At 41.2% G+C, this 28,000-nt stretch overlaps 1 protein-coding gene across 1 annotated transcript; it reads left to right on the forward strand.

Moving 5' to 3' along the window:
* The first annotated feature begins 2,463 nt into the window (after positions 1–2,463).
* mmp11a (matrix metallopeptidase 11a) lies at positions 2,464–27,991 on the forward strand. Its single transcript, XM_037098536.1, has 8 exons — positions 2,464–3,045; positions 16,716–16,942; positions 21,206–21,349; positions 23,093–23,226; positions 24,036–24,280; positions 25,890–26,094; positions 26,717–26,977; positions 27,129–27,991. The coding sequence occupies exons 1-8, from the start codon at positions 2,773–2,775 to the stop codon at positions 27,245–27,247; spliced, it is 1,608 nt and encodes a 535-aa protein (XP_036954431.1). The 5' UTR covers positions 2,464–2,772; the 3' UTR covers positions 27,248–27,991.
* The last annotated feature ends 9 nt before the right edge of the window (positions 27,992–28,000 follow it).

Genomic DNA, 28,000 nt, shown 5'->3' on the forward strand with positions numbered 1-28,000 from the left:
TCCTGCTGAAAGTTGTTTTCTCCAAATAAATGATCTCGTTATCTCAAGGGTCTGCCTTCTGTCATGTGATAACAGGATGAATTGATCATGATTCGACATGCTTTGTTATTTCGACAGAATTAAATACTCACTCCAAATCTGATCGGAAATGGCTTTAAAAAGATCACTGCAAGCACAGCGAAACCCCTGGTTTATTAGCTGTAATAAATGATTCATAACAACCAGCAATGCGTGACAGCCAAATTTTGGCAACACTGTGATATAAAAACTGGTATTTTATGCGATTTTGGCACACGCCTTGTTGTAAATAGAAATCAGTTTCTCAGACACGTGTCCATCTTTTTATCTCACTCTCGATAATAAAGCATAAATTTCCCAAAATGCTGAATGTTCTTGTGTGACTATATCAACCCAATTGCATGAATAAATGTTGGCAATGTTTCTGCAAACTGTGAATATGCTGCACCTTTACGTTTCTTTTGGTTCAGTTTTCAGTTGTATCTTGTAAGAACACTGTGCTTGTAGTTTGGTTAGATTTAGGCAAAAACAAACACTTAATTTCAGCTTGAAATACTTGCTTTGGTTACCTGAAACATGGCAGGAGACGTCCCGGGGTTGCGGTTAAAGCACCCAGTTTTGTCACTTTAAAAATGCTGCGCTAACCCTAATTGTTGAGATGCTGATATCCATTAGATATCACTGTCACCTAGATGGACTTCAGGACCACCACCTGACACAAATGTGATATGACACGTATTGTTAAAAAAATGTCAGTGTCGCAGTGCGTGTTACATGTGTAAATGCCCGTTTTAGTGGTTTGCAGAAAACATTAACCGGCAACATTTAATTTTTCTGACTGAATATATTGTGTGTGCCTGTATTACAACACAGAAAAGGCTTAAATAAGATGATGAAGGCCAAAGTCCACAGACATTGGACCAATCCAGCGTCAGCTTTAACTCTAATTGGCCTCCTTAAGTACAACATCTGCATTCAGTAACATTAATTATAGTCTCCCGTCCAGAAATTAGTAGTGTCACTTTCTTATAAAGCCTCTCCCTTTTCTCTTTCATTACGCTTATAAGATAACAGGCCTGCTGTAGTGCCAAGCTTGCAATTCCTTGTCAGGCAATCAGAGTTTATTAGAGCCCTGTTTTGTGTCCAAATAGCTCTCCGAAACCTGACAGCCATTATACAGGAAAGCTCTGCAAAATTCTTTGCTGCTATTAGTGGTTGTAATTATAGAAATGATCTCAAACTGACTCACAGAGAGTTTTTTCCGGCACAAAGCGGACGGAGGTGGGTCAGAAGCCTCCAGTGGGTCCGACTGCAGAGCCTGTGCATTCAGTCTTACAGCTGCAATAATAAATCAACAGATTCCTTCCCTCAAAGATTTTCTTTTTTTTTTTTTATGTTTTGTTCTTTCGCTACACTTCACACACAATGTCTCCACTGTTCCATTATTGATCATCATACATATTCCCTTTTATCCGTAGAGGGTTAGATAATGATTAGTGATCGATCTGCATTAAAAGATAAGTTCACCCAAAAATGAAAACTCAGTCATTATGCACACCGGTAGAAAGCCAGGTGAAGTTGTGTGTCGTAAAATAAATAGCACTGCATTGAAATCACAACACATTTTTGTTTGACTCATCAGCCTTCTCAGGGTCGACACACTAGCTAACTTCACAAATGCTTTCGCGCTAATGTTAATGTCGCTAACACTAGCTACCGTTGGCAATGCTAGCTGACGTTAAGTTTTATTTTAAGGTTATGTTAACAGTGCTAACACTTGTGAGCTAACTTTAACTAGCTATAGCTAACACTGACATTGCTAACACTAGCTAGCCAACATTAAGGCAGAATGCAGCCAGTTTTACATTTTTTCCTCGCAAACTGGCAACTACCAAAATTCCTAATGCAGTCGAAACTGAAGCACCATGTGATACCAACCTCTGCACGGTCCAGGGCAGGAGAGCTCCATAGCAGGTGATTAAAACCACCCAGAACATCACTGGTACCCATCAACAATGCATCAGCGGCACCAGTGAAGTGAGATGACTGTGCAGAACTCAAAGGACACTTAAAGACAACACCCACCCAGCATCAGTCTGTTCACCCTGCGGCCATCTGCCAAAAGGTACAGAAGTATCCTCTGCTGTAAGACCAGAGTACCAAGCAGCTTCACTCCTGCAGGCTGTGAGACTCCCGAACTCATCATCATCAGGAATAAAACTTTATTTCATTTTAGGTACAAGTCTAATAAAACACCAAAACTTTTTTTTTTTTTTTTCTGTGTGCTGCTCTGTTCTCACTCACACACTCTCAGACTGAGTGTGTTTCTCCCCATACAGAGGACTTGGTGGTGTGTTTAGTGGTGGTTGATTTTCGTGTCCTTGTAATACTCTTATAATAATCCTATAACATTCCCATAGGTACTGGAGTGTGCCTGGCTGTGCACGCTGTGTCGTGGTGTTTATTGTGGTCCATATGGGGATATTATGTATGTTTAATGTTTCCTCCTAAAAGTTGACATCGGGTTTCTTGGTTTCTTTATGAAAAATACATACATAAATCTTAAAACCGCAGGTGGCAAAAAAAAGAAGCGAAAAAAAAAAAAACGTACAGCCATCATCATCATCATCATCTGTTTTGCGTTGACGGGTACACGGGAGAGAAAGGGTTAAGAGTCACATGGTAGCGGGTGGTATTATCAGCCCTGGGCTGTAAAAAAAAAAAAAAAAAAAAAAAAAAAGAGAGAGAGAGAGTATGTGGAAGAGAGAAAAAAAACCTTGGGAGAACAAAGAAATCAGAGTCTATTTAAAGAGAAGTCGCCCCGGATCCTGCAGCCGTGTGACTCCCGGCACTGCGCCCCGCACTCAGCTGCGCCAGAACCAGCCTGCCTGTGCACCACCACGGCTCGGGACGGCGGTGAGGATGCGGACATCTCTGCTCGTGTGCTGCTGCGTCTTCGCGGTGCAACTTCTCCCGAGCACGCTTTGTCTTCCAGCGCGAGGATCCAGCAGGTACAAGGTGGCACCGGTGAGTGAGAGGACGCTTCATTTCTTTTCTCTTTTATCATTGTTGCAAAGTCGACGCAAAAAAAGAAAAAGAAAAAAAAAACACACCAAAGAAAAGTTTCTTTTGCATCAGTTTGGAAGTGTTTTGTGTTGATGGTGCAGAAGGAGCCGGTTCATCTGAACGTGCATGATGAATGATTCATTCTTTTGCATTTTAAAGGAATCTGCACTGTTTGACTTTCTTCATTCTCCCTCCTGCTACAAGTGCCCCCCCGCCTCCTAAACACACACTGAGACTACATGAGCACACACACACTCGCACACAATAGTTTGCGTTTATTTCCTTTTCACTTTGCTCCAAAATCAACAATCCACCGTGTTGTGTGCGGGGTTGCGTTCAGGTGGGAAGAAATCTACAGGCTTCTGCAGCCCATGTCCTAACACTCATCAGGACCAATGAGAATTGTGTTGTAATTAAGAAAATAGCTATTTTAGGAGCTGACCTGTCACTGGGGCTGCTATCACTTTTTGAAATGACTATCATCACTATGCATGTTTCCGTATGCTCAGCAGCTCTGGGAGTAGTGATGACTTTGCAGCTGAAAACCTGACGTGGTCTCCTCTTCATGCATGCAGGATGACAGCAGAGTGTTTTGGTTTTGCTTTAGTGCTGCCAAGTCTGATCCCCGAGGGAGAGAGAGAGAGAGAGAGAGAGGGAAAAATAAAGGTTGCTGAGTTCCCCTGTCTGCAGGCCAGGAAGCAGTAATAACAGGTCTTAAAGGCATTTTGTCAACAACACCATAAAAGCGAGGGGTCCTGCATATGGACCCGTCATGAGGGCGTCAGTGGCACGCTTCACACTTGCACAGATGCTGTCACAGTCATGAGTTTTGGTGGCTTGTCTTAACTGCTCTCCTTGTTGTTTATTGTCATTTTATTCGGTTTGCTGCAAGGCTTTTGGTCTGCACACCTGACCACATGCTGCAACTCACTGTTTCGCTTTCAAACATTTCCTCTTGTGTAATTTAGCATTCCATCATATTTAGAACAGCCTTAATTTGTATTTCCTTTGTTTACATCCTCTTCTGTATCAGTTACTTCTTCCTTGAGCTTTTTTGAAAAAAAAACACAAAAAAAAACCTTTATTTACACAGAGTAGGCTGGTTTAGCCTGCATGCTTTACCCACAGGAATGTCCTGTTTACAGGTACTCAGAGAAGTAAATAGGTTAATTTACAGCACAGATAAGCAGTTACAGGGAAGAATGTAGTAAATACAGAGGATAGTCTTGGATTTCCAGTGAAGGGTTATCATTTTTTTTTCTAAGCGCTGACTGATGTGTCCAGTGAATCACGTTTGGCTTGTTCCTGAAGCATCAGCCAATCAAAGTCAGTTCTGAAGCAAATCTGATGGCCAGAAGATGGAAAAAAGAGCTTTACAGAGAAATAAATACTAGGAAAACAATCTTATCATGATGAAATGCCGTGGTGAGGGTTCTTATCTCAAGTAAATAATTGTTGGAGGACTGTCTTCATATAACCAAACATGCTCTTGAAGAAAAGGGTCAGCACATGAGAAGAAAACAAACTTTGGGCAGCCGTGCGTGGAACGTGCGTGGCCTCTAACAGCTTCTCCCATCTTTGATGACAGTCCGTTAAAACAAAAATGTAGCATTCAAACATCCTGTGTGATAACATGCATTACAAACAGCACAATTTTTGAGACCTCCCCTTTACACACAACTGTAAACCTGCAGAACAGAAAGAGGATTTAGGTTGCTGGTGCTACAGGTGGCATCTTCTGTCTGATGCCCTCTGAAAATCACACATATGATGAAAAACGGCCAAGTTATGATTGGTCTAATTCCATTCATTTAGTCAAGAATTCCACAATGTGTGACTCTGTCCCAAGATACATTTTAGGTATCACAATCTGATTAACAGAAGAGAAAACAAGAAGAAGCATATTTCTGATGTCTGAAGTTGTGCTTATTCTTTAGACTTCCATCTATTCTTTGTTTTTGTGTTGTTAAGTGTTTTTAAAGTATCTTCCTGACCAATCTTTCCATAACAATCAGTTGACAGGCGTTGAGTTGTTGTGCTTTCTTAAGCATTGATCATTAATATTCTCACTATGTCTTTGCATACTTGTAATATTTTTCCATTCACACTAATCTGAAGTCAAGCCACTGTGGTGTTAGGGTAGGTCTTTGTCAACAGTGTGATTTTCTGTTGAGATGAAAACCTGGTTTGAACACATGATAAATGACTCTTTCCTAGCAACACTTAACTGCTGAAGTTGCACCTGTGGTGACAACTTTGTTATGTCTGCTGGTCATTTCACTGGAAAGTCTAATCAGTAGTTTTCAATTTGTTCCCCCATCGTTGACAAAGGAGTGAGTGATTACACAGGCCTGGACAGGCCTCAGTGTCTGTGGCATTCAGGGCAGCGGGATCCACAAAGTGCCTGTTTTCTCTCTGAGTGAAGAGGAGGGGCTAACAGATAACTGTTTGGGTATTGCTTTTGTCAATAAAACCTGAGTCCTTGGGTTTTCCTTTCTGGTTTCCCCATCATGTTGATGTCTTCCCGCAAAGGGATTGGTTGGGAAACCGTGAGAGCAAAGGTGACATCAGAGCCAGCCTGGGTTCCCATCGAATGGATCTAGGTCACAGCTGCGCTGGCCTGTGAGTGGCTGATGAGACACAACAGAGGGGGATGCAGTTAAAAGGCACATGCACCCCTCTTTCATGAAGTTAATCAGATGCTTTTGTTGGTTAGTGAGTGGAGCCCTTCCGCCTCATTCTGAAGCCTCCACTAACAAGGTGAGAGGAGGGGGGACTAGGAATATTTACAGTTCAGGTGATCCTGCAGACTGAATGAACCCTGTCAGGACTGGCAGGATGGTGTTGGTACTTGAATTTATTAAATCGCACATCACTGAGTTTCTGGATGGCACAGAGCCCCAGTTTGAACCTTGATTCATTTCATATGGTGCGTCTCCATCTCTTGATCCAAACAAAGATTGCAACTGGAAATTGGTCTTTCATCTTTGTCCATTGAAAGCAATGAAAAGGCACCTTATGAGTCAAAATCCATCCTCACTGTAAACCAAATAGAATATACAGAACTGCTTGTTGATAGTAGATGAGGACAAGCTTCCAAAAAATAGCCAGCAAGCTATCTACCCTGATGCTGTGTTCACACCGAACTTGAAGCAAATTTTTCATGCAGTTGATGCCTAAGATGCAGATTCTCTCTTTGTTTAATTTTGATTGAATGGGAAATGTGATAAATGTCATGAATGTACTGAGAGGAGAGAGGAAAAGGAAGAGAACTGGAGTCTCTGGTGAGTGCAGTCATTGTTGACGAGGAGAAACAGTATGGAGGTGATTTCCAGCTGTGATGTGGCAGAGGACTGAGAGAAATTCAGGCATCAGCAGTGGATGAAGACGGCATTTGGAGCTGGTATATTTTCACATCTTACTTTATGAATTGAGGATTTATGATGTTTATGTCGAGTTTGAATGAAGTGTGTTTTACAATGATGTTACGTGGTTATTAAGATCGGTAAAGGTGAAAATTTCATTCAGAAGGTGCATGTTTTTCTGGCTTGTTAGAAAAATAGGTGTAAAAGATTTTTTTTTTTTTTTGACATTTTGTGTGTTTATTTTGTTTACTTGTTGGACTAAGTAGTGAACTTCCTGATTTGTCATCTTCCATCTGAATCTATGGTGGCTATCGGACTACCTTCTCTGGTACAAAGTATTATTACCTAACAGGACAGGCTGGGTGTAGCTGGGTAACACACTAACTTCTGTAGCCATCTCTGCAATACAAAAGACGTCTTTGACACAATGTCAACATTTTTTCATTTCTTTACACTCCGCTGATCATGTTCATTAATCTTTTGAATGTGTTCAACAAAAAGTTGCCTCTTTACGTATCAATGATAACCTTTCAAACACCACATGTTGCTCCAGATGGAACTTTATTTTGACCCCAGCATTTAATGTTGTGGTTTTAAAATCACTCCTTTCACAGAAAAAGGAATCTTTTGTTCACTGGGATGACCCCAAATAACTGTTATGTCCTGACTTCAACTCTGACATTTTTTCTGACTCAAGTAATCATTCTTATCTAAATAAGCCATCTCTGTCTGTTCCTACCAAGCAGAAACCATCTGAAAAAGAGAAGATGCAACCCTTTAAGCCATAGATAGAGACAACATGATCTGCCAGGTAACTATTATTCTCCTGCGGACGTGCTCTCAATAATAATCACAATCAACAATGATATCATTAGTACAGTATGTCATCCTGTAGCCAGAAGATCGGCGAGTCTGAGGTCTCCGGATTTTTTTCGTGCCAGCAAAGATAAGAGATTTAAGCAGTTGCCCAGATGGTTTATATCACCTTCCACTGCCGGGTGTTTTTGATTATCAGTTGATATATAGGATTAGGAGAGTGAGACGGGTGATAACAAGGTATTTGTTGATGAAAAGCGTACATCCCCTCCTCCTCCTATCCGTCCTATCTATCTATAAATCCTGTCTCACTGTAAGCAGTCCTTTGTCGCCTGTTTTTTCATTGAGAGCACACCCTTCAAATTGAAACCTTATCTGTCTCCTCATGTAAACACTCGCTTATGACTTACTTCCTATCATCCGGATTCACTGTTACAAGGTTTAGACAGTTTTCTTTTGGACAGTTAGCTATCGTGTTGATGAAAGAGCTTCTGGCTTTACCAGACGCTTCTTGTTTTTGTGCTTTAACAGATTCTTGTCAGAAGCATTGGCAGCATCGACCATAGCTTCTTTGAATCAATCAACATTCTGCTTTAAATGTAAATCCTTTTCATCATCAGATTTTCAGGAGGGATTTTTCAATCAGCATTTGTCATTTCCTTATGCACCCACTGTCCCTCAAACTTTCTATTCTACTTCTGCAGGAGTTGTACATATCCTCTCCACTCTTATTCAAAACACATGTGTGGCTGCAAAGCATTGTGGTTTGTTGATGCTAATGCTAGTGTACAAATTGGTTTCTATGCCTTTTTGTGATGGTTTTCCCACAGAATGATTGTTAGACTTGGTTTTTACAAACTGATTATTGTTTGAGAGGAATTAGCAGGAATTAGTTTTGTCATAGCATGAAATCTCAAATACTCTGAGGTGTGTTTGGTGTATTATTGACAATATATGGCAATCAGTCAAGTCCATTCATTCCTACTGAAGAAATAGATTAAATATATTGAAGTTTTTAAATGGGCTCAGTGATTTTATGAAACAGCAGGCCAGAGGAGAAATATGGCATTTAGTGGGGACTAATTTCAGTGGCGGATTGATCCACAGTCTGTGCTCTAGTGCAGGTAGTAGGATACAGTCACTGTTGGTTTAAAGGAGATATATTATGATCATTCAAATGCTTAGTGTTCATAATTGTAGTTTGTTTTCCATGCTTTAAATCTATCTGAAACACTCCTGTCTCTTTAAGATCCCAAAATACCCAGTCTGCTCTGATTGGTCAGCTCACACACGCCTGAGCCAGCACCACTCGCCGTGTCTCCAGGTGATGTTTTTAGCCTCACTTTTACCATGAATATAGACATTAATTGTGCAAATGTGTGACATGGTGAAGCAGTGTGATGTCAAGAAGTCACAGAATTAAAGGCTGGACTACAGACCAGGCGTTTCAGGAGGAGTTGTTTCTGTGGAACAGAGGAGTTCCCGTTTCCGTGGACTCTGGGCTTTTTAACTTTCATGATATATATATATATATTTATATATATATATATAAAACCCTGAATAAGAGGAAAACTGAAAAAGCATACAAGGTCTTTTTCAGTACGAGATAACAAGTTGGCCTATCAGCTGTAAATGTTAATTTTACTGTCAGGATTTTTGTGCTTTCACTAAATCAAAAAAAAAAAACAAGTGAAAAAACAGAAATACCAATCATTACTGTGTTGAAGTGCTACAGTTGAGTACAGTCCTTGAGTTGATGCACCTAATTGCTTTCAAGGTATCAAGTTAAGGATCGCTCTTCTCAAGTGGTTTGGCTGGAAGAGGACTTGAAGTTGGACTTGGTTGAAAGGTTTTCAGCGAAAGCAGCCTGACAGGCTCCCTGCAGCTTCTTGGTCATGTCAAAGTCAAGCACCGTGACCTGGTGGGGGGGGGGGGGGGGGGTGGTGGGGTTGTTGTCAGACTGGAGACTCTCTTCAGACGCACCGTGTACAGACATGTTTCTTTGAATACCACTGTCAGATCCCAGGCACCGCAGATCTTGTCATCACTGTAACCAGAAGCTAGATATGTTCATGCTTGTAATGGACAGCCCCGTCGCCCCTCCGCCACCACTTTCCTCCCAAACTCCCTCACATGTTCGCAGCATGGGGAAGTATCCATGATGCCCCCTGGGCTCTTTTAGAATTTCATGTCTCATCACCGACTTCTTGCACTCTCAGCAGAAAGTGACAGACTAATTGCCCCCAGGGTATTTTTTTCTCTCTCTCTCTCAAACATCGTCACAAAGTCTCCTGACAGGACTCTCTTTGTCTGCTACAAAATTACACGTGAAGACATGGGCATGGCCACAAAACTCCTGTTTTGGCGGCTGAGTCACTGACATGGGATCTCCAGCAAAGTGCTCGAGTTGCAAAACAAACCCTTTCCCATTTGAACGCAGGTCAGGACTAGTTAGAAGTTACTGACACCACAATAACTCAGCATTTTGCATTAAACATTTCTAAAAATACACATGCCCCTTTGAAATGAGAATTATAAACACCCCTCCAAGTCAGATTCTTTTAACCTAGCTTTAACTAGTTTCAAGGGTTTTGCTGAAAAGCTGAGTCTATATATTTATTCTCTAATGAATGAGAATCTACTGTTTTCTCCATCAAATCTGAGAGGTAATTCATTCCACAAAGCACTGTGTTGTTGGCCAGTGACGTACAAGAGCATTGCAGGTACAACACCTTGTAAAGTGGTTCAGCTGTTTGCCTTGTGGTCATTAGCTTGGAGGATAACAGTGGTAGAATCCTGCCTTAAATCATTTTGGGAAATAGACTTACTCACTTCCTTGACAAGAGCAAGATGAGGAGATTGATAAGACTGCACCAAAGTCAACGCTGTACAAACCTGCCAAGATTAAAGTAGACTGGTTGAAAAGTTCTGGAGGGACAGAGTTTCCTTGCTTTAGAGTTCGATAGTAACAAAAGGCTAGTTGTTTCAACCGATTTCACAAGTTGCCGTGCAGATGTTTTTCAGAGTGGCGTCGATCATCTCATCTAAATAAAGTGTTTTCCAGAAGTTTCAAAATGTTCCTTGATTCCAACTTTTCATTCAAAAGATAAACCTGTAGATATTCTATATTTTTTCTTGCTGGCAACAAATCCCATTTAGTCCAAAACAAAAAGAGAAAAAGTTCTGTGTGTGTATTAAAGCCTAATGTGTCTTATTCCTCCGTAACTTAGAATCACATTGTTGTCCAGTTACTATTAGAAACACGTCAGTTAACCACATTGTTACAACATGCCTTCATTAGCATGAAACTTATCCAACATACACAGTCCTGCTGCCCCAAATACTCACTCAAGCACCAAACACGGATTAATCCTCCACTTAAAATAGTCCCTGATGCACTATTTGCTCCTGTTTGAGTCTTTTTTTGTTTTTACTTTGAGCCAATGCCACAATCACAACAGTAATACCTTTGGGGTTTCTTAAAGTATATTCAGTAAAAAGTAAGAGTCTGTTTTTGTATTCTTGTCTGCAAGAGAAAAAGAATTAACATGAGAGCTCAACTCTACATAAGTGCTGCTCAATAAAGCAAGAAAACATACAGGATACTCTAGATCAGGCTAATGCTCTTGTTTGGGTTTGACCTTGAACTTTGATGTGGAACCTGTCGGGAATCAGGCACATTTAGGAGTTTACTCCACGGTGGGGTCAGACAGGTCAAACAATCCATTTGACACACAGGCAGGGGGGGGTTAAGTCCTTTAACCACACTTTTTAGGGTTTTTTTCATCTCCCTCTTTGAAATGACAGAGGCGGCTGCCCATGCACCTACCACTTAGAATTAGACAAAGTTTTACGAACCTGAAAGCCGACACTCCCTCCACTTCACCTCCCGGACCAGGATCAGGCAGCGGGCAGCTTCAGTCTAAACCGTCTGGAGACAGAGGTCGGCTCGTGAGCAGGTGATTTACAGTTCAGATCCCAGTCCCCAACAAAGGACGCTGTCCGCACCGTGCAGCAAAACAACAGCATCCGTCGGTTGTTCAGATGCCTAAAATGACCTGTGTTTGCATTACCCTGACAACGACCAAGGGGCAGATTACCAGCCAGGCAAAGCCGGTTACTGCCCCAGGAACCCAGACCCAGAGGGGCCACAAAAACCCCTGATCCACTGCATGTTAATTGGTCACAGTAATCGGATTAATGGCAATTTTTGGGGAGGAATTTTCATCACTAGATTTGTGTTCATGTCTTGTAGAGGGAGATTTTATTAATTTAGTCTATGTTGTGGTCACATGATGCAGACTCCTAATAAAGCTGTGATTACCACTTTTGCATGAATTGTTCAGCCCCAAAGTAATATTTTTAATGGTCGCTTTTAAAAATCATGGCAATAACTTTTATTCTGTATGTTACTTCGAAAGGGGTCTCTACGTAAAGCAATCTCCAGGCCGTGGACCAGTGCCGGGGCTTGTGTTGTTCAGTACTGGGCTGCAAAAACCCAAGAGGAACTAAGGGGGCTGATGTAATTGCTATTCATCTACTGTGTTTTTGTCATTTATTTTCCTGGAAATGTCAACTTTTTATTACATATCACAGGGCCAATTATTTTAATTTAACATAAAAGTGTAATTATGACATTGAAAATGTTGTATTTACATAAAAAAAAAAAAAAAATTGACAGACTGTTGAAAAAAGGCCCACAAACAGAGAAGATAATAGAGGCAAAATTCAACCCAACCAGCTTGTTTAAGTGTACATTAGCTAACACCAAAGCTCCTCAGCTTCCTCATTAAAAACAATCACTGCCCTCAGCGTTCTCACTAAATGTCAGGGTCTGATCAGTGATAGTGCCCAGGTATTTAAAGTGTTGCACTTTTTCTACAGGCTTTTTATTGAGTTTGACAGGGCGCATGTTTTTGGTACCACCTGGTTTTGGTTTGGTTTATAAGTTATTTTGTTTTTGTCACACCAACCTGCAGCACAGTGACCTGGCTACAGTAGGCCTCCTCATGCCTGTCAGGAGAAGATAAGCAAGGCCCCCATGTCATCCTCATACTTAAACAGCCTGACATCACGGCTGTGAACAGCCAATTCATTTGGGTAAATGGAAAACAGCAACGGTGACAGCACACAGACTTGTGGCACCCAAGTGTTTAAAACATCTGAGTAGACCCCATTCATCACACAACACTCTGAGTGCGGTCGGTTCAGTTCGCTCGCAGTCTTCTCTCTCGACTTTGCTGCTGCGTGCCTACAATTCTTGGCAACACCAGCTGTCAGCGGTGAAATGTCAGAAAACCCTCAGCGGGAACTCAGACATCCTTTTGCATGCATGAGATACAAATAAACACCACGAGTGGCTAAAAACATCCAATTAGTTTTTGAGGCCAAAACGTCATCCACACAGATGGCAGATGCTTTGGAAGGCACTGAGAAACAACCTGTTTTATTGTTAAAGGAGCACTACGTAGTATTCGGTGAGAAGTTTTAGATCTTTTGATGTCTAAACAAACAAACATTCATGACTGAATGACTGATCTTGAAGGACAACACACTTTCATACTGCTTTACTTTGTTCATATGTGGCAGACCCTGCCACCCTTCTAGCTTCAACCAGTGTTCTGAAAACAGCTTGTTTGTTCAGTAATGGAAAGGATTCATATTTATGAGTTTGTGTTATTTCCTCGTTATTATTGTAAACATTGAAATACTACAAAACTGCATAATAGCCCCTTTAAGGTCGGAGGACTTTATGACAAATGTTTAATCCCAATTTTAAATTTAACTTCATTATTTTACCAGAACAAGTCACATTAAAGCATTAAAGAATATCAGAATTCAACCTAAAAACGCACATAAAGCTATAGTTTATGACATTAACTTCTCCAAGCCTCACTGAAATCCCTAAATTCCAATGAACAATACTGAGGACATGAACTCATTGTCCTCAGTGGCAGCTACGGGACTGTTAGGCTCACTCGGCGTCTCCAAGGTTAAACAAATAGCAACTGAATTCCATGCTAGTTTCTCGTAGCTTTTATGTTGATACGTTTCAGACCTGCTTTACACTATGATTAGGCTTTTGTGTTTATCAGGGGTTTCTGTTGTCCGCCTGTACCGCAGATAACAGTTAAAAGAGACAAACATCAGATCGGACTCATCTCAGAAACCCCCCCCTCCAGAAAAAAAAAAAAAAGAGCAGAAAGAGGCTGAACAACAAGCGACTTCCAGTTTGGGAGCCACATCTCTTTTAGCTCATTTAACAACACAAACAAGCCATTTAGGGAAAACTGTAGGACGTGGGCAAAAAGCTCCCCCCCAATGTGAGTAAGTACTTTGTGCGACAGAGTAAGCAGCTGAAATCCCCTCAAAACAAAGTGAAACACAGGAGGTGGAGAGGTGGGGGGGCTCAGGGAGGTGTGTACTGTTTGCTCTGTGATCCAGACCCATCAGTCACTGTGTTTCTGCAGTCTGGAGCACATTCCACGAATCCTGCTGGGTTTTGTTCCCCTTAAACTACAACAGCGACATGGTTTGAGTCCTGCGGAGCTGAGTGAGGCAGGCTCGTTTAAACACAACAAAAACATGATTGTGACTTCACCCATACGGACAGTTTTATTGCTATTATTAAAGATCTTATGGATCTATAGGGAGTTCTCATTGGGGTTTTGATGTAAGATTTGTAAGCTTGATTATAAAAAATGTAGTAATGCTTACAGCTGACTGTATTTCCTCCTGGGCAGTCTTCTTGTCAGGGCGGAAAGGCTCCGTATCATTAAATCTTTCTCGGATTGGATTTGTTCTAGTGCATCTTCTGATAACACAAACTTAATGAGTTGTAAACATGAAGATACAAGGACTTCTGTGTAGAGAGCTGGTTTTGACTCATTATTCTGTGTCTTTAGGGAGCCAGATTACCAGTGTAGGATTATACTTTACTTTATTTACAATACAGCTCCACAAATTTCATGGTAAGTAGGCAGTAATTACCAAGTAACATGTTTCCTTCGAAATTACCACCAAGTGACCACAATAATTACCTCAAATTTCCTTTAAAACTACCCCCAACATTATATTATGATGATATGATACTAGTTTCCAATAAGCAGTTAGTAAATAGCTGGTTATTGTATTGTATTACAAGGAAAGTTCCAGCTGGTTTCTGTCACTTGATTGAAATGAGCTGCTGCATCTTAGCAGAAGAAAAGTTTCATTTCTGCGCAATCCGAACAAATTTGAATTAAAAGCATCATCATCAACGAGATGTGTTAGTTACCTTCAACAGTGTGTCAGTCATTTCTGTTTTAGTGAGACTACCAGTTGGAAATTTGGTCAAACAAACCGTCAGTGTTAACTTTTATGAGTAAAACGCCCAGCCCAAAATGACTCCTGCCCATCCAAAACTGAAATATTGGCGCTGTGCATGTTTTTTTGTCGAATAGTTCCGAGGTACAAACAAGGATTTAAAGAACAAAATAATGTTTTGTTCTCTCAGCATCACAAAGCTGTCTCTCAAGCATCTGGTGGTACAGCAGCGGATACTTCCGTATCTTTTGCTAGATGGCAGCAAGGAAATCAGACTTTGGAGACATCTCAGTTCACCAGTGTCACTGATGCTCTGTAGATGGGTACCTGTGATGTTCTGGGCTGTTAGAGGAAACAAAATACTGTCTTTGGCCTGACTCTTCCTTAGATCTCACTGGCAGGCTAAACAAGTCTATTCTTATTGGACAAATTTAGGTTTCCAATCAGGCGCTGATACAGAGAGTTAAAAGAGATTCAGTAAAACTAACTAAAAGAGAGTTAGCTCGGTGGTGACTTCACACATCATATTTGACTACTTGGAGAATCTGCAGCTTTGGAGTTGTTGTAAAAATTTAGTAGAAATGCAACAGAGCTGGTCTGGAAGAGTTTTAGCACCTACAGATGTAGTCAGGTCCCGGCCTGTCAAATATATCAAACACTGAACAAGCTGTGATCTTTTAATCTTGTTCATCTGTGCAGTAAAATCAAGATTATCTATTCTTGGGTAAAAAAAAAAACATTTAGCCAGGTGTTGGAAATCGAAAGCACGCATTCTTGGTCTTCCCTGAAACACGTTCATGATGTTGTGCTCGGTTGTTCTCAAGAAAAGTGACGATAGTGATGAAGTATCCCGGTCCAATACCATTGCAGGTTGCAGGTCAGCAGTGTGGCAGGCGGAAACAGCAGAGATTGCAGCTAAAACAGTTGGATAGAGTGTGGGGAAGGAGTGTGTCAGTTTAATTTGTAGTTACGACCCTCCTCACACTGAAATATAGTCTTTTAAATGCCATTAAAACAATTATTATGCAATTTTTACCAAATGCATTGTTGTTTAGAGGCTTCAGGCGTCCTTTTACCTGCACATCACCGATTGAAGGATTATGTAAGAGCGAAGCAGTGGGAATAGGATCTGATGATGGAGTTAATTGCTTTAATCTCATCACAATATATTGATAGCGTCTTTTCCCACAGGTTTTCTGAGCTGCAGCGGAAAAAGGAAATGCTCGTAATTTTGTTGATAGAAGCAGGAGAACACCCAAAAGTTCCTTGTAAGTGTAGCGCCGAAGATGTGGTTCGGTTTAGAGGCGGAGGACTGAGTCAGATGAGGAGCTGGGTTGGGATGGCTCTCCTCTGTAATTTGCTCTGTGGAAATGAGCAGAGCCATTTCCTCTGGATCTGGCGGGGGTGCATTAAGGATAATGGAACACCCTGGGACCGACTGTCTCTTAAACTGGGGCAAAGTATGTGGCTCAGTGACCTGATCATGTGTGCTGTCATTAAACCTACAACAAGTGAAGTTTGACTGGTTATGAAACAGTCAATTTGATACTGACCTCTCTGAATGACCTACATAAGCAAATGAAGATCGTCTTCGGAGCAAACCAGAACTGAGGACACAGAAAATAAAACATTTTATGGCACTGTGTCATAATGCAAGTGACTTTTTGGACACGTGCTTTTGGGGATTTTGTCCGACAGGATCTCTGGGAGCATTTTTTCTCTGAACGTTTGTCTCATCTAACATCTATATGGTGTGTAAAAACTCATCTACTGATTATGAAACGCATGTCAATAGTACGAAAATGTCCTTTGATTAAACCATGTAAGCTTATTGTGCCTTTACTGACCAACTTGTTAGCTCAAAGGAAGCAGAGAGCTATTGTGATTCACTAACGCTAGAACGTTACTGGCTGGTTAACAAACGACCTACATCTTATAGTCTAGACTATAGTCTAGTCGTGTGACCGCCCTTTTTTTTGGGCATCATTCTTTCAGTCCTTTCCCTGTTCTTCTTCCCTTGCATCTTCACCTGAAGTACAAATGGTGTTATTGTTTATCTCAGTCACCCTTATGTTGACCAAAGTCATTAAGAGCGCACGGCATAAAATATGTTTCATTATTCCTGCACCTTTGCATTTGTTCCAGTTCTCTGAAAAGTTCCCCGACCTGAAGAAGAGGGGAAAGGTTCCTCATGCTCAGGATTTAGTAAAGGAGACGAGTTTGACAACCAGCGCCTCAAACACATGGAACCGACCTCGCTGTGGCGTGCCCGACTACCCCAACCAGAAGAAATCGCATTACCGAGGGCAACACCGCCAGAGACGCTTCGTCCTGTATGGAGGACGCTTGGAAAAGACGGACCTCACGTACAGGTACACATCTGCAGAGCTACATACCCAGCACACTCAGCGCTGATCAGTGAACGTATTTAAGGCATTAACTTTTTATGATTTGTCTCAATTTCTTATGGGATTTTGAATCAAAAGAGAAATGTTTTGATATTTCACATTCCCACCAGCTGGCTTGTTAAACTTGCATTCATGCCTGAAATTCAGTTGAAAATACTTTATTCATGTAGCAAAGGACAATTTAAGATATGAAAAAATAGTGAAAAAAAATCTATTCATGTAAGATTTAAAGCAGCTATGAAGAATCTTTAATTTCTAGTTGATTCTGGCAGCCCCTGTGGACGAAAGCGGTACGAGCACCATCACCTCCTGTCATAAAGAGCTTGATCTGTTAATTATAACTTTATTACAGGCGGGATCTGCTAGATTTTAGACACATTGAATGATGATCTGAGGGGGAAAAAATGTCAAACGTGAAGGCCTATTATAGTACTTAAGTCTTGAAATTATGTTCGGAAAAACGGGTGCTGGTTTTCTTTCATCTGAGGCCTTGGCACCATCGAGTGTCTGGCAGTCCTCTGCTGGCTGCTGCCTCTCTGTCTGTGTCTCCTGGGGTCCCCTCATTGTAGTCATTCTTTAACATAACACTATATTAAGACGGAGAGAAAGAACGGGGGGAGGCAGAGCTCTTTACGCGGCGGTACCGACCACAGGCTAATAAGATTCAGCTGGATCGGACCAATGAAGAGCTCTCAGTGACACCTGACAAAGTGACATTGTTAACCAGGGCCGTGGCAACAACCTGCAAGGTTAAACTACATTTCAGCATGATCTAACAGGGCCACCGTCCTTACAAAATGCCTAAAATGTGAGTGCTGAGAGAGTGGAGCCACGCTAATGAGTCCCTGTGTTTACCTTTTATTTAGAATCAGCAAGGATTTGGAGCTGGTGAAGCATGTTCTGGCATGACATGTGAAGTCATGCTGGGTCAGCTGAGAGCAGAGTCGTTTAAACTGCTTTAACGGTCGGTAGCGAAACTGAAAAGAAGCTCTCGGGTGGCTGAAAAACGTTAGAGAGCGGAGCTTGTTACGGAGCAGTCGCAGGAGAGGAGGCTGGCTGAAACAGGTTTTTCATCGACTCTGTTTTCCAGTCGTAGTTTTATTCAAGTTGAAGACTTCATTCTGCACATTTGAATCATACGTCTGGCGGCAGGCATCTTTTACAGTTCCATTATTGAATGTATCTGTTCACACACACCGTCCTGCTGCCCCAAATACTCACTAGAGCACCAAACGTTGATTAATCCCCTGCTGAAAGTAGTCCCCAAACAAATGCACCCTTTCATCATGTGTGTTTGCTAAAATACTACAGTGAGCAGCTGTTTTTGGCAAATTAATGAGACTTTCTGAAAACATGTAACGACATATTTGTTAGGTGTTTTTAAAGTTCCCATGAAACGGCTAATGGAGGGCCGTTTGCATCAGCATATTTGCATGTTTCCTGTAAAACCAGGAAGCAGTCATTGGCACAGAATATAGGCTACATCCATCTTTCTATACATTCACAGTAAAATGAGTTTATTGGACGGAAAATGAATTCACGCCCCCAAGTGCAGGATGAGTCATCAACATTTTTAATGAGTTTTCAGGAAGTTACAAACTCTAAAATACCATTAAAACCACCTACAAAATGACAGCTATTATGACTTTGTGGGAAATTTTAAAGGTTGGCTGAGAGAAACAGTAAGAGTAAAGGTGGGAGCCGGAGAGTAAAGAGAGCCGAAGATAGAAGAATGACTGTATTGTCCTTCCTTAAAATCCTAGTGTAATCACCTGTTTGCAGCACGAGAATGTGCCTCTAATGACTCAGTCAGAAAATATTTTATATTTAATCTAATCTAATCCTCTGTTGCTGAGGTTTTCTTGTGTGAAAGGGGGTTTTGCGGGAGTTTCTCCTCATCTTAAAGGGTTGAGGGGAGCATATGCCATCCGGATTGTAAAACCCCTTGAGGCAAGGATTTCAACCTATATGTGAACTTTGCACTGAGGAAAGTCCATTTGTGCTTCTTAAGGCAACCTGCACAAATGTTTGCACCTTTTGCAGAAGTTGCTTTGCACAGTGTATGCAAACTTCAAATTTACAGGAATTGTTTTTTTGTCATTTCTTTTTTGAAGCAGAGTGTGTCAGTACTGCTCTATACACCTGACTTTAAATGGACACGTTTCATAAAGTGCCATGGTTCAGTTCTACTGTTGCTCCTACAGTATGTACTTTATGTAAACAACAGAGACAGTGGTTGAGATCAGTGACAGTAGTATCTGTATTGCTTGTTTGTCTAAAACCACATTTCCCATAAATCCTGCTACTTTCTGTCCGCCTTGACACTCCTCACATGAAAAAAGACAAGATCTGATAACTCTTTTGTGTCCTGCTAAACTGACATGCTCTGGGCCGACAGCCCTTCTTCCTGTTTTGAAACATAAAATGACGCAGCACATTTCCCTCAAAGTTAGAACCAGCAACTGAAACTATTTCAGATTTATAAATTACTCACCGTCATGCCAAAAGCAACACCTATGTGCACCAGTGACTATTGGCAACCCATGCCATAGCCAAAAAACGTTGCAGAATACAGTGCGAACATGTCCCAGCAGCTTCATACGAGTGGTTTCAATCAAGCGTATTTCCCAAAATACTTAGCTATTCCTTTAACTGTGTCTTTCATCGCTGTGACAGGCTACACACTGTAACTGGTGGTAAAGGAAAGCTTTGACATTTCGGAAATGTGCATAACAAATCATCAACTACCTTAGCACACAGATTTATAACAGTTAGCCTGTCTCTGACCAGGGGTAACAAAATCTGGCTGACATTATCTATAAAGTGAACCAATTTTCCCATCAATATCTGGTTTATTTACTTAGGACAGAAACAGTTACATTTGTTGTTTTATGGAGGGTTACGCATCGGATTAATTCTTGGCGGGGACCAGAAACTCATCGCAATTAACCCACCGTAAAACAACAAATTGGCATTTTTACACTTCTTTGTATGGATTCAATAAATTCCTAAAGTTGAAAATTGCATTAAGTCATAAGTTATTTGTAGACCCGTATTGACCATATAAACATGAAAGGTGCATGGATCTTTTCATCTCACTCTCTGCCAGAAAGTCAACATGTGTATTCTTACTTACTTATTCTCTAAACTATTCTTACTTACTCTTACTTACAAAGCAGCTGGATTTACTAGATCACATGATCAGGTTTTGGCCGAACAACAGTGATTCAACCAATTACTGTCCTGCCAGGAACTACTCAAGTTACGAATTGACTGTTCATTTCGAAGCAACATTGATAGTGGCTGTACTTTTTCTCGACAGTATTGCATGATGCACTACGGGGCCAAAAGTACTGTAGACTGTAAACAGGTGGATTCATAATTTTAAGCGTCACATCTCCTACGAAATGACTCATTTCACTTTCACAGTTTAAGCCATTCAGTCCAATAAAGAGCTGCAAGATTCACTCATTTTATCTTTAAGTTAGCCAGGCGTTAAACCAGAAGTAAATCAGCTCGGCTGACCGAAGTCTCTCGGCAATTTTATACCCCAGAAGTTGAGCTTTGTTGGCTTCATGAACCACTGAGCTGCTTTCACAGGGACCAGAGGGGCAGATTTTTTTTGTTAGATCCATGGAACAGACCAGTGCTAGCTAGTTAGCATGCTAACTTCAGTAGATATCACTGCATCATATGATGTCAAAGTTGCTGTATTTTTCACAGTCTAATGTTTCAGTGTTTTTTCTGTAATTTACAATTCTTCCACATTGCACCTTGAATACCAGGAGTAAACTGAGATAAACTGTCACCGGAGTCCATCTTAACAACAGATTATCTTGACCACTCGTGTTGATATATTCCAAACTGAAATGTAAGGCTTTTATCTTGCATTTTGCTGCAGCAGTATCTGTCTGATTTGAGGTTTGAATATATACCTGATACTCCACATAATTTGTGAAGTGTTCTGCATCCTGCTGGAGAGATAAGGAGGTTTCTCTTCTTTTTTTTCACTCATCATACTGGGTGGTTTTACCCAAAAGGAAAGGGAGGAGACCGTGATGCAGTGTTTTGTTAGCGTGCCTGAGGGCGTTGGTAACAGCACACCTCCCTGCTGATGAGACGACTGCAGATATCAGATTAGAGGGAGGCCCGCGAGGCCGGTGGTCCCCTTCTACTCTACATCCTGTGTGTGTGTGTGTGTTTCACACCTGCGCCGGTCTCCCACAGGATTGTCCGGTTTCCCTGGCAGATGGACGAGGAGAAGGTTCGACGTGTCTTCCGAGAGGCCCTGAAAATCTGGAGTGATGTTACCCCGCTCACCTTCACAGAGGTCCGCAGTGGGAGGGCCGACATCCGCATCGACTTCACAAGGTGGGAGGACTGAGACGTGTAAAAAAACAAAGAAAACATCTTTAAATCATGAGTATAAAAGGAGAAGGATCCTCAACACAAGCAGATATTACTGAAAAGGAGTGTATTTACTGTGTAGCAACAGAACAGAGAAGTCATTTTAGATTTGGACTTTTCGAGGGATTTCCATGAAATTCAGCTCAGATATTTCTGTTCAAGATGAATTCTAATAACCAATTATAATCAATAATCAGTTCAATATTTTGATTTGACCTGTATTTTTTGCTGTTTACCATCAAATAGCAACAAACGTAATGACCTAAATCCCATCAGCCCTAGCTGTACATTGCTAATTAGTGAATGTTAGCGTGGTACAAGCTGCGCTAAGATGATGAACGTGGTGAACATTATGCTAGCATTATGCATGCTAGCACTATCAATGGCAGTGTGTTAGCATGCTAACACAAAAGCACAGTGCTCAAAACACTGATGTGTTTAAGAGCAGCCTCATTGTATTGACACTCAAAAAACATTGATACATTGGAACAGAATAATCCTTAAAACGAGTTCAGGCGAGATTGAATAACAAATGTATTGACCGAGAGTATTATCGATCTTAGATGTGCCAGTTGTCTGATTTATAGCCCTGACAAGCTGTTCCCTAGAAAACCAGAAAGACTTTTGTTGATTATTTTCTGTGGAACCTGATTAATCATTTTGTCCATAAATCATCTCTAAAATTGATTTGTGTGATAAACTGTCCGAAACATAAAGTCACTGACTAATTTGTAAGTCAGAGAAAAATCTAAAACAAGAGAATGTTTGTTATATTTGTCTGAAAAAAGGATCAAAACTGTTTTTTTAAATGGTTGCAGAAACACTTTGCATTTTAGATTTCAATTACATGAATTACAAGAATAATGATGGTCACTCATTCTTGAGAAAATGTTGGATTTCCTACATATTCTTTAAATTCTTAGCCTTAATGTTGTTGTCACAGCTCTGAAGCTCCATCCATCATTTATTCACATTATCTCCTCAGCAAAATGTTTATGTGAGGCACCATTGCATATCAGTCAACAGTGGCAAGAATTCAAACATTTTCAATTTCTTTATGAGTTTAGACTGGCGGAATCAATCCAGCTCAAATTGGATTTGGACAGAGATCTCAGAGAGCCACGAAGATAGAAAACAAGAGATAGCACAGCAAGAAATGACACGCAGATACAATCCAGATACAGAGCTGGAGTCGTATGAGGGATCTGTGTCATCTCTGAAATGACTCATTCTCTTTCATGTTGCATGTTTTGTTATTCCTGCAGCGAATTCATGTTTTTCCCCTCCTGAATCATGTTTTTGATCCGAGCTTTATTGTTCGTCGCCTCGCAGCAGTCTTTGTTTGCCCTGCTGCACGAATGCACCTCGGAAAACTGTTCCATAGTCGCAAAAACAGGGACTGATGTTGTTTAGGTTTGCTGACAAACCACACACACCCTCACACAAGTATCTCATTATCACATAAAAAATAAGGACATTTAGAAATGTGGTGGAAAACATGGAAAATGCTGTGCAAGGCAAACACTGAAAATGTATGACAATACCCAAAAAAATACAGGAAGTCTCAGGAGTTGAATTAGACAATTAGCCAGCGATAAATGGCTGATACTTCTGGTTGAAATTGTTTTGAAGTTGGATTTCCAGAGTCTATCATGCCATCAGATTGGTGTTAATGTTGATTATAGCGCTTCATTCATGGACCTGCAGGTACTGGCATGGAGACAATCTTCCCTTCGACGGCCCGGGTGGGATCCTCGCTCACGCCTTCTTCCCAAAAACGCACCGACAGGGCGACATTCACTTCGACTACGACGAGTCATGGACCCTCGGAAACCACATGGGTGAGTGTTTGGCTGAGAGGGTGAAGACAAAGAGAGGAGGATTTTAGTTTACAGGTGGTTGTTTTTCTTAGTTTAACCAACACTTCTTCCTTTTTACTTTTACCAAATAAACAGGATAACAGTTACCAGACCAGCCCAGGCCAACAGGGCCGATAGATACGTTCATACATAATTAGGATGGGGGTTACTGTATGTTTAAGATCCAGTGTGTAGGATTCAAGAGGAAATTTGGTGTAATATTCATAATGATGTTTTAATTACTGTATAATCTCCTGAAACTAGGAATCAATCTGTTATTGTTTCATTTTTCCTCATTTTTCTTATTCCACGTGCAGTAAACATTTTGGCCAATACGTAACCAGTTTAAGACTGTTACAGACTGGTTTCTGCTAGTCAAATTGTAGAAGAGGTTTGTAATGGGTTTTAACTTTGTTCGGGATATAACTTAAAACATACTGTACTAAATCTCAATCTCAGTCTCTGTTGATTTTATTTAGTGCAACCAATATTTCTTGGATGCAAAAATGATGATGATTCACAGCAAGAGTAAAAAAAAAAAGGTGCAATCTACCTGATGCATCTGTAAGACAGGCTTCTTATCAGTGTGTGACAGGGAAGCAGATATGAGATGGAGCAGTAAGAGGCAGCAGTGAGGTACTTTGTTGACACTTTGCCGTCTCAGGCACTGTAGCAAAAACCCCAACATCTGCCGCTGCAAGCAGGTCAAAACAAACCCCTCAAACTATTTTCAGACATCATTTGAACCAGGTGTGGTTGCATCCTCTGAGGCTTCCCTACCACCCCTGCAGGCACAGACCTTCTCCAGGTTGCTGCCCATGAGTTCGGGCACGTCCTGGGCCTGCAACACTCCCGCGAGCAGGGAGCCATCATGTCCGCATACTACTCCTTCTCCTACCCGCTGAGGCTGAGCGAGGATGACAGGCAAGGCATCCAGTACCTGTACGGACCTCACCCGCAAGTCCTGCCCACGCCGCCACCGCCACCCCCGCCTCCACCTCCAACAAACCCAGAGTCCAATGAAATCATCCCGAATGTGAGTGGAGCTGATGCAACACTTAGAGATCCAATCATGGGGTGACTTTGACAGTTTGAATGAAAAATGGCGCATAAGCACAAAATAACGCTTAACCTCACAGAGAGAAAAGGGCTGTGGCATAAAAATCACAATACCAGGGAAGTGGATAGTTATTTGTCCCATTATGTGTTTATTTTCTGGTTCAAAGACTCATTTGGGGTGTCCACTACAAGAAGTTTACATGCTTTAATAATGCAATTATTTTTCTCGGTTACGTTTTACTGCCTGTCTCTTTAAGGCACCTTCTCCTGAAAAGCCCACTCTACCCTGATTGGTCAGCTGTCACAGGCCTGAGCAGACACGTTCACGGCTGAGGGTGATGACCGTATAGTTGGAACATTGCAACTTTCAAAAGTCCTGACAGCTCGTTTGATGGCAAAGTTTCTTAATGCAGGTTTTACGAATTTCTGCATGGATTGTGGATTTTAATATTTTCACAGTATTTACATAGAACCTGCTAGATGATAAATAATAAAAATAAAAAAAACATGTACATAAACTTCACCATGTGTTACCACAGGGAATAAAAACGCTTTTCATTAATATTGCATTATCATAAAAATTTACCAAAGCTTATCTGCACAAGCGTTCCTCTTGGTTTTTGACACAAGTGTGCAGATACGCTTCAGCTTTAGTGCTCTTTAGCAAATGTTAGCAAGCGAACAGGCTCATCTAAGCTGTGGCAAACTTGATAAACACCATGTTAGCGTTGTCTTTGAGAGCATGTAAATGTTAGCATTCAGGTATAAACACTGCTGTTAGCATGTGAAGCTGTCAACAAATCCCACTGAAATAGCAAAAATCTTTTATTTTTTGAATTACACTTTACATTTTTTGAACAACACTTTCTCACTACCTGTCTCTGGCTCTCAGTTCCAAGCCCATAGGTTCCTACTGAGGGTGTAAAACTTAATTAAAAAATGTAGAAAACACCTAAAAACTATATATAGTCATATAGCAATTTCCTTAAATAGCTGGTCACTGTAGTTTTTAACAAATGTCACACTAACGAGAAGAAAAGATGCATTTGTTGGGGACTATTTTCATGTCTGGGTCATTCATGTGTTTTTAATGGTTTTTGGACAACAATGGAGCTCTATAGCAAGGAGGAATGTGATATCCACAGGGAATACTGATCAACTCAGCTTGATGCAATTTGTTGACAAGAAGAAAAGTATATACCACCAGCCTCATCCTTTAAGGGGCAGTGGTTTCTGTGGTTATGACACACATAGTGACATGACACCACATCAAACAAGAGTGTGTTTTTGAACCAAAGATGATAAATGAGAGTTTAAGACCAAACTCTTTTTTTTTTTTTTTTTTGTCCCATAAGAGTTTCTCACATTTGAGTGCTCGGAAAAGGTCCCACTTATTTTCTCTGGTAAAACTTGTAACTGAGACTGTTTCACTGGACCTTAAGAAGCACAAAAACCCTCCTTACTTTATTTTGGGATCCTTTCAGACAATAAAACGGATACTTAACACTTGATCCCACTGCAATAAAATGGCTCTTTCTGGAAACGTTAGCATGTGGATGTGAACAAGTGATCTGTGTCATTCCCAGCCCGACGCCTGCCAGACGGACTTTGATGCCGTGTCTATGATCCGAGGGGAGCTGTTCTTCTTTAAGTCGGGATACGTGTGGCGAATCAGGGACGGGCATCTGCAGAGCGGTTACCCAGCACTGGCGTCCCGTCACTGGAGGGGGATTCCTGACAACATCGATGCCGCCTTTGAAGACAAGTCAGGGAATATTTGGTTCTTTCAAGGTGGGCAACGATGTTTGAGCTGCTGTTATGTGGTTTATGGTTTCTTGTGAGCACAGGATCATAAAGTATCATGTGCTTCAAGGCAAGTTTAAACTGGTGTAAAATGTTAATTAACGCCGTGCTGTGAAATGATTGCAATGAAGTCTTGATGTCAACATTTCCACTGGATGTGGTTAAGGTAGTATGAGCAAACGTGTGTTCGACCGTTTCAACCATTCAGAAAATAAATATAAAAATAAAATAATATTAAGAAAATGCCACTGTTAGGGCTGTTACTGGTGCATAGGTGAGATATGGAGCAAGACGTTTTCATCTATTTGTATTTCATGGAAAACTTTACAAAATGTTGAGTTTTTACCTTAAAAGGAGCCTTCAATATTTACAGTGGGAGCAGGTCCTTCTCTATGGAGGCCGCCATGTAGCACCGTCATCGTTCTGTAATTTAGGAGACACATTCAGTACTCAGTTCACAAAGTTATATTTATCTAAGCAGAGAGAGTCTCCACTTTAGATATGGTTTATGTCAAAGTTTTAAGTCAAAATATCATCAGTTGCACATATTAGGAAAAAGAAAAATCAATGAAAAACATGAAATGTATTAATTGTTCCACCATCTCGGCAGGTGAGAACTACTGGGTGTTCGATGCTGAGCGGCAGATCAGTGGACCGGAGTCCATCAGGAATTTGGGTTTGTCAGTGTCCGGGATCCAGGCGGCACTGCGCTGGGGCCACGACTCCAACTACAACACCTACTTCTTCAAGGGAGGCGGCTACTGGAGGTTCAGCCCCCGGGAGAACCGAGTTGAGTCCGTCTACCCGCGCAGCATGCAGGACTGGAGCGGCATCCCCAGCGATGTGGATGCCACTTTCAGGGACATCTATGGTACGGTCCAAAGAACAACAACCTGACAAGTGAACAAAGAGCTCCTGTTGGGGTTTAAAAAGTTATGTTAGTTGTCATGGGATTTTGACAAACAAAACTTTGAGACTGATTATTTATACACCGATTCCTCACTGTGTTTTCTATCTTTCAGGCTACGCTCACTTTATCCAAGGACGAAAGTACTGGAAATTCGATCCAGTCGGCATGAACTCTTTGGAGGGTTACCCTCGCTACATCGGCGTGGATTTTTTCGGCTGTAGAAACGTGTGAGTCTCTAACCTGTGGAGAATCAGATTAAGTTTTTTTTTTTTCTTCTTGTCCTTCTTCTTTTTTGACAATGAAGAGGAATTTTTTTTGGAACAGAGACATTTGTATGCTCAAGGGGAATGAGACAATCTCCTTTCAAATCTGGTTATGCTTTACTCCATTTATTGATACTCAGATCAGTTACACCTTCTTCTCAGGAAAAACCAAGGTATGTTTCCTCAGACTTGGCACCCCCTGTGCAGCTATACTCATATTTATTTTGCACATTTGTCACCACGCGGCTGAGATCTGGGCCCTGTATTTTTGATGTGTGATGCTGATGTGAACCGCATCGTTCTCACCTCCTGTCTTTGAGCCTGAAACTCAGTTTTTTCTTACCGATTTTGGTTCACAGACAGAACCAGTACTGACTGTCTCACTCCCTGTAGTGGATGTTTTCCATTTCAACTTTTTGGGTTTTTTTTAACATGGATGGACTTGCTGATCCTCAGGTGTTTGAAGAGTGACATCAAACTTTTAGCGGCAGCAGGTAGCTTTATCAGAGTTAACTTTAAACCCTGAAGTGAAATCAGTCGGTTGGTAAACACAATTTTCAGCCACACTTTGCTCTTTAAAGATGTGCTTCACACTGCCAACCTGACTCACACTGACCAGAAATGAAGTTGCGTTGTTTTTAAGTTGCTCTTTTACACAGAGTTTTGGAAACATCGTTGTTTAACCTGCATAAAGAATGTTTGTTGTACCTTCGACCAGGCA

The sequence above is a fragment of the Acanthopagrus latus genome, chromosome 5 (genome assembly GCF_904848185.1).
Source record: "Acanthopagrus latus isolate v.2019 chromosome 5, fAcaLat1.1, whole genome shotgun sequence".
Classification (NCBI taxonomy): domain Eukaryota; kingdom Metazoa; phylum Chordata; class Actinopteri; order Spariformes; family Sparidae; genus Acanthopagrus; species Acanthopagrus latus.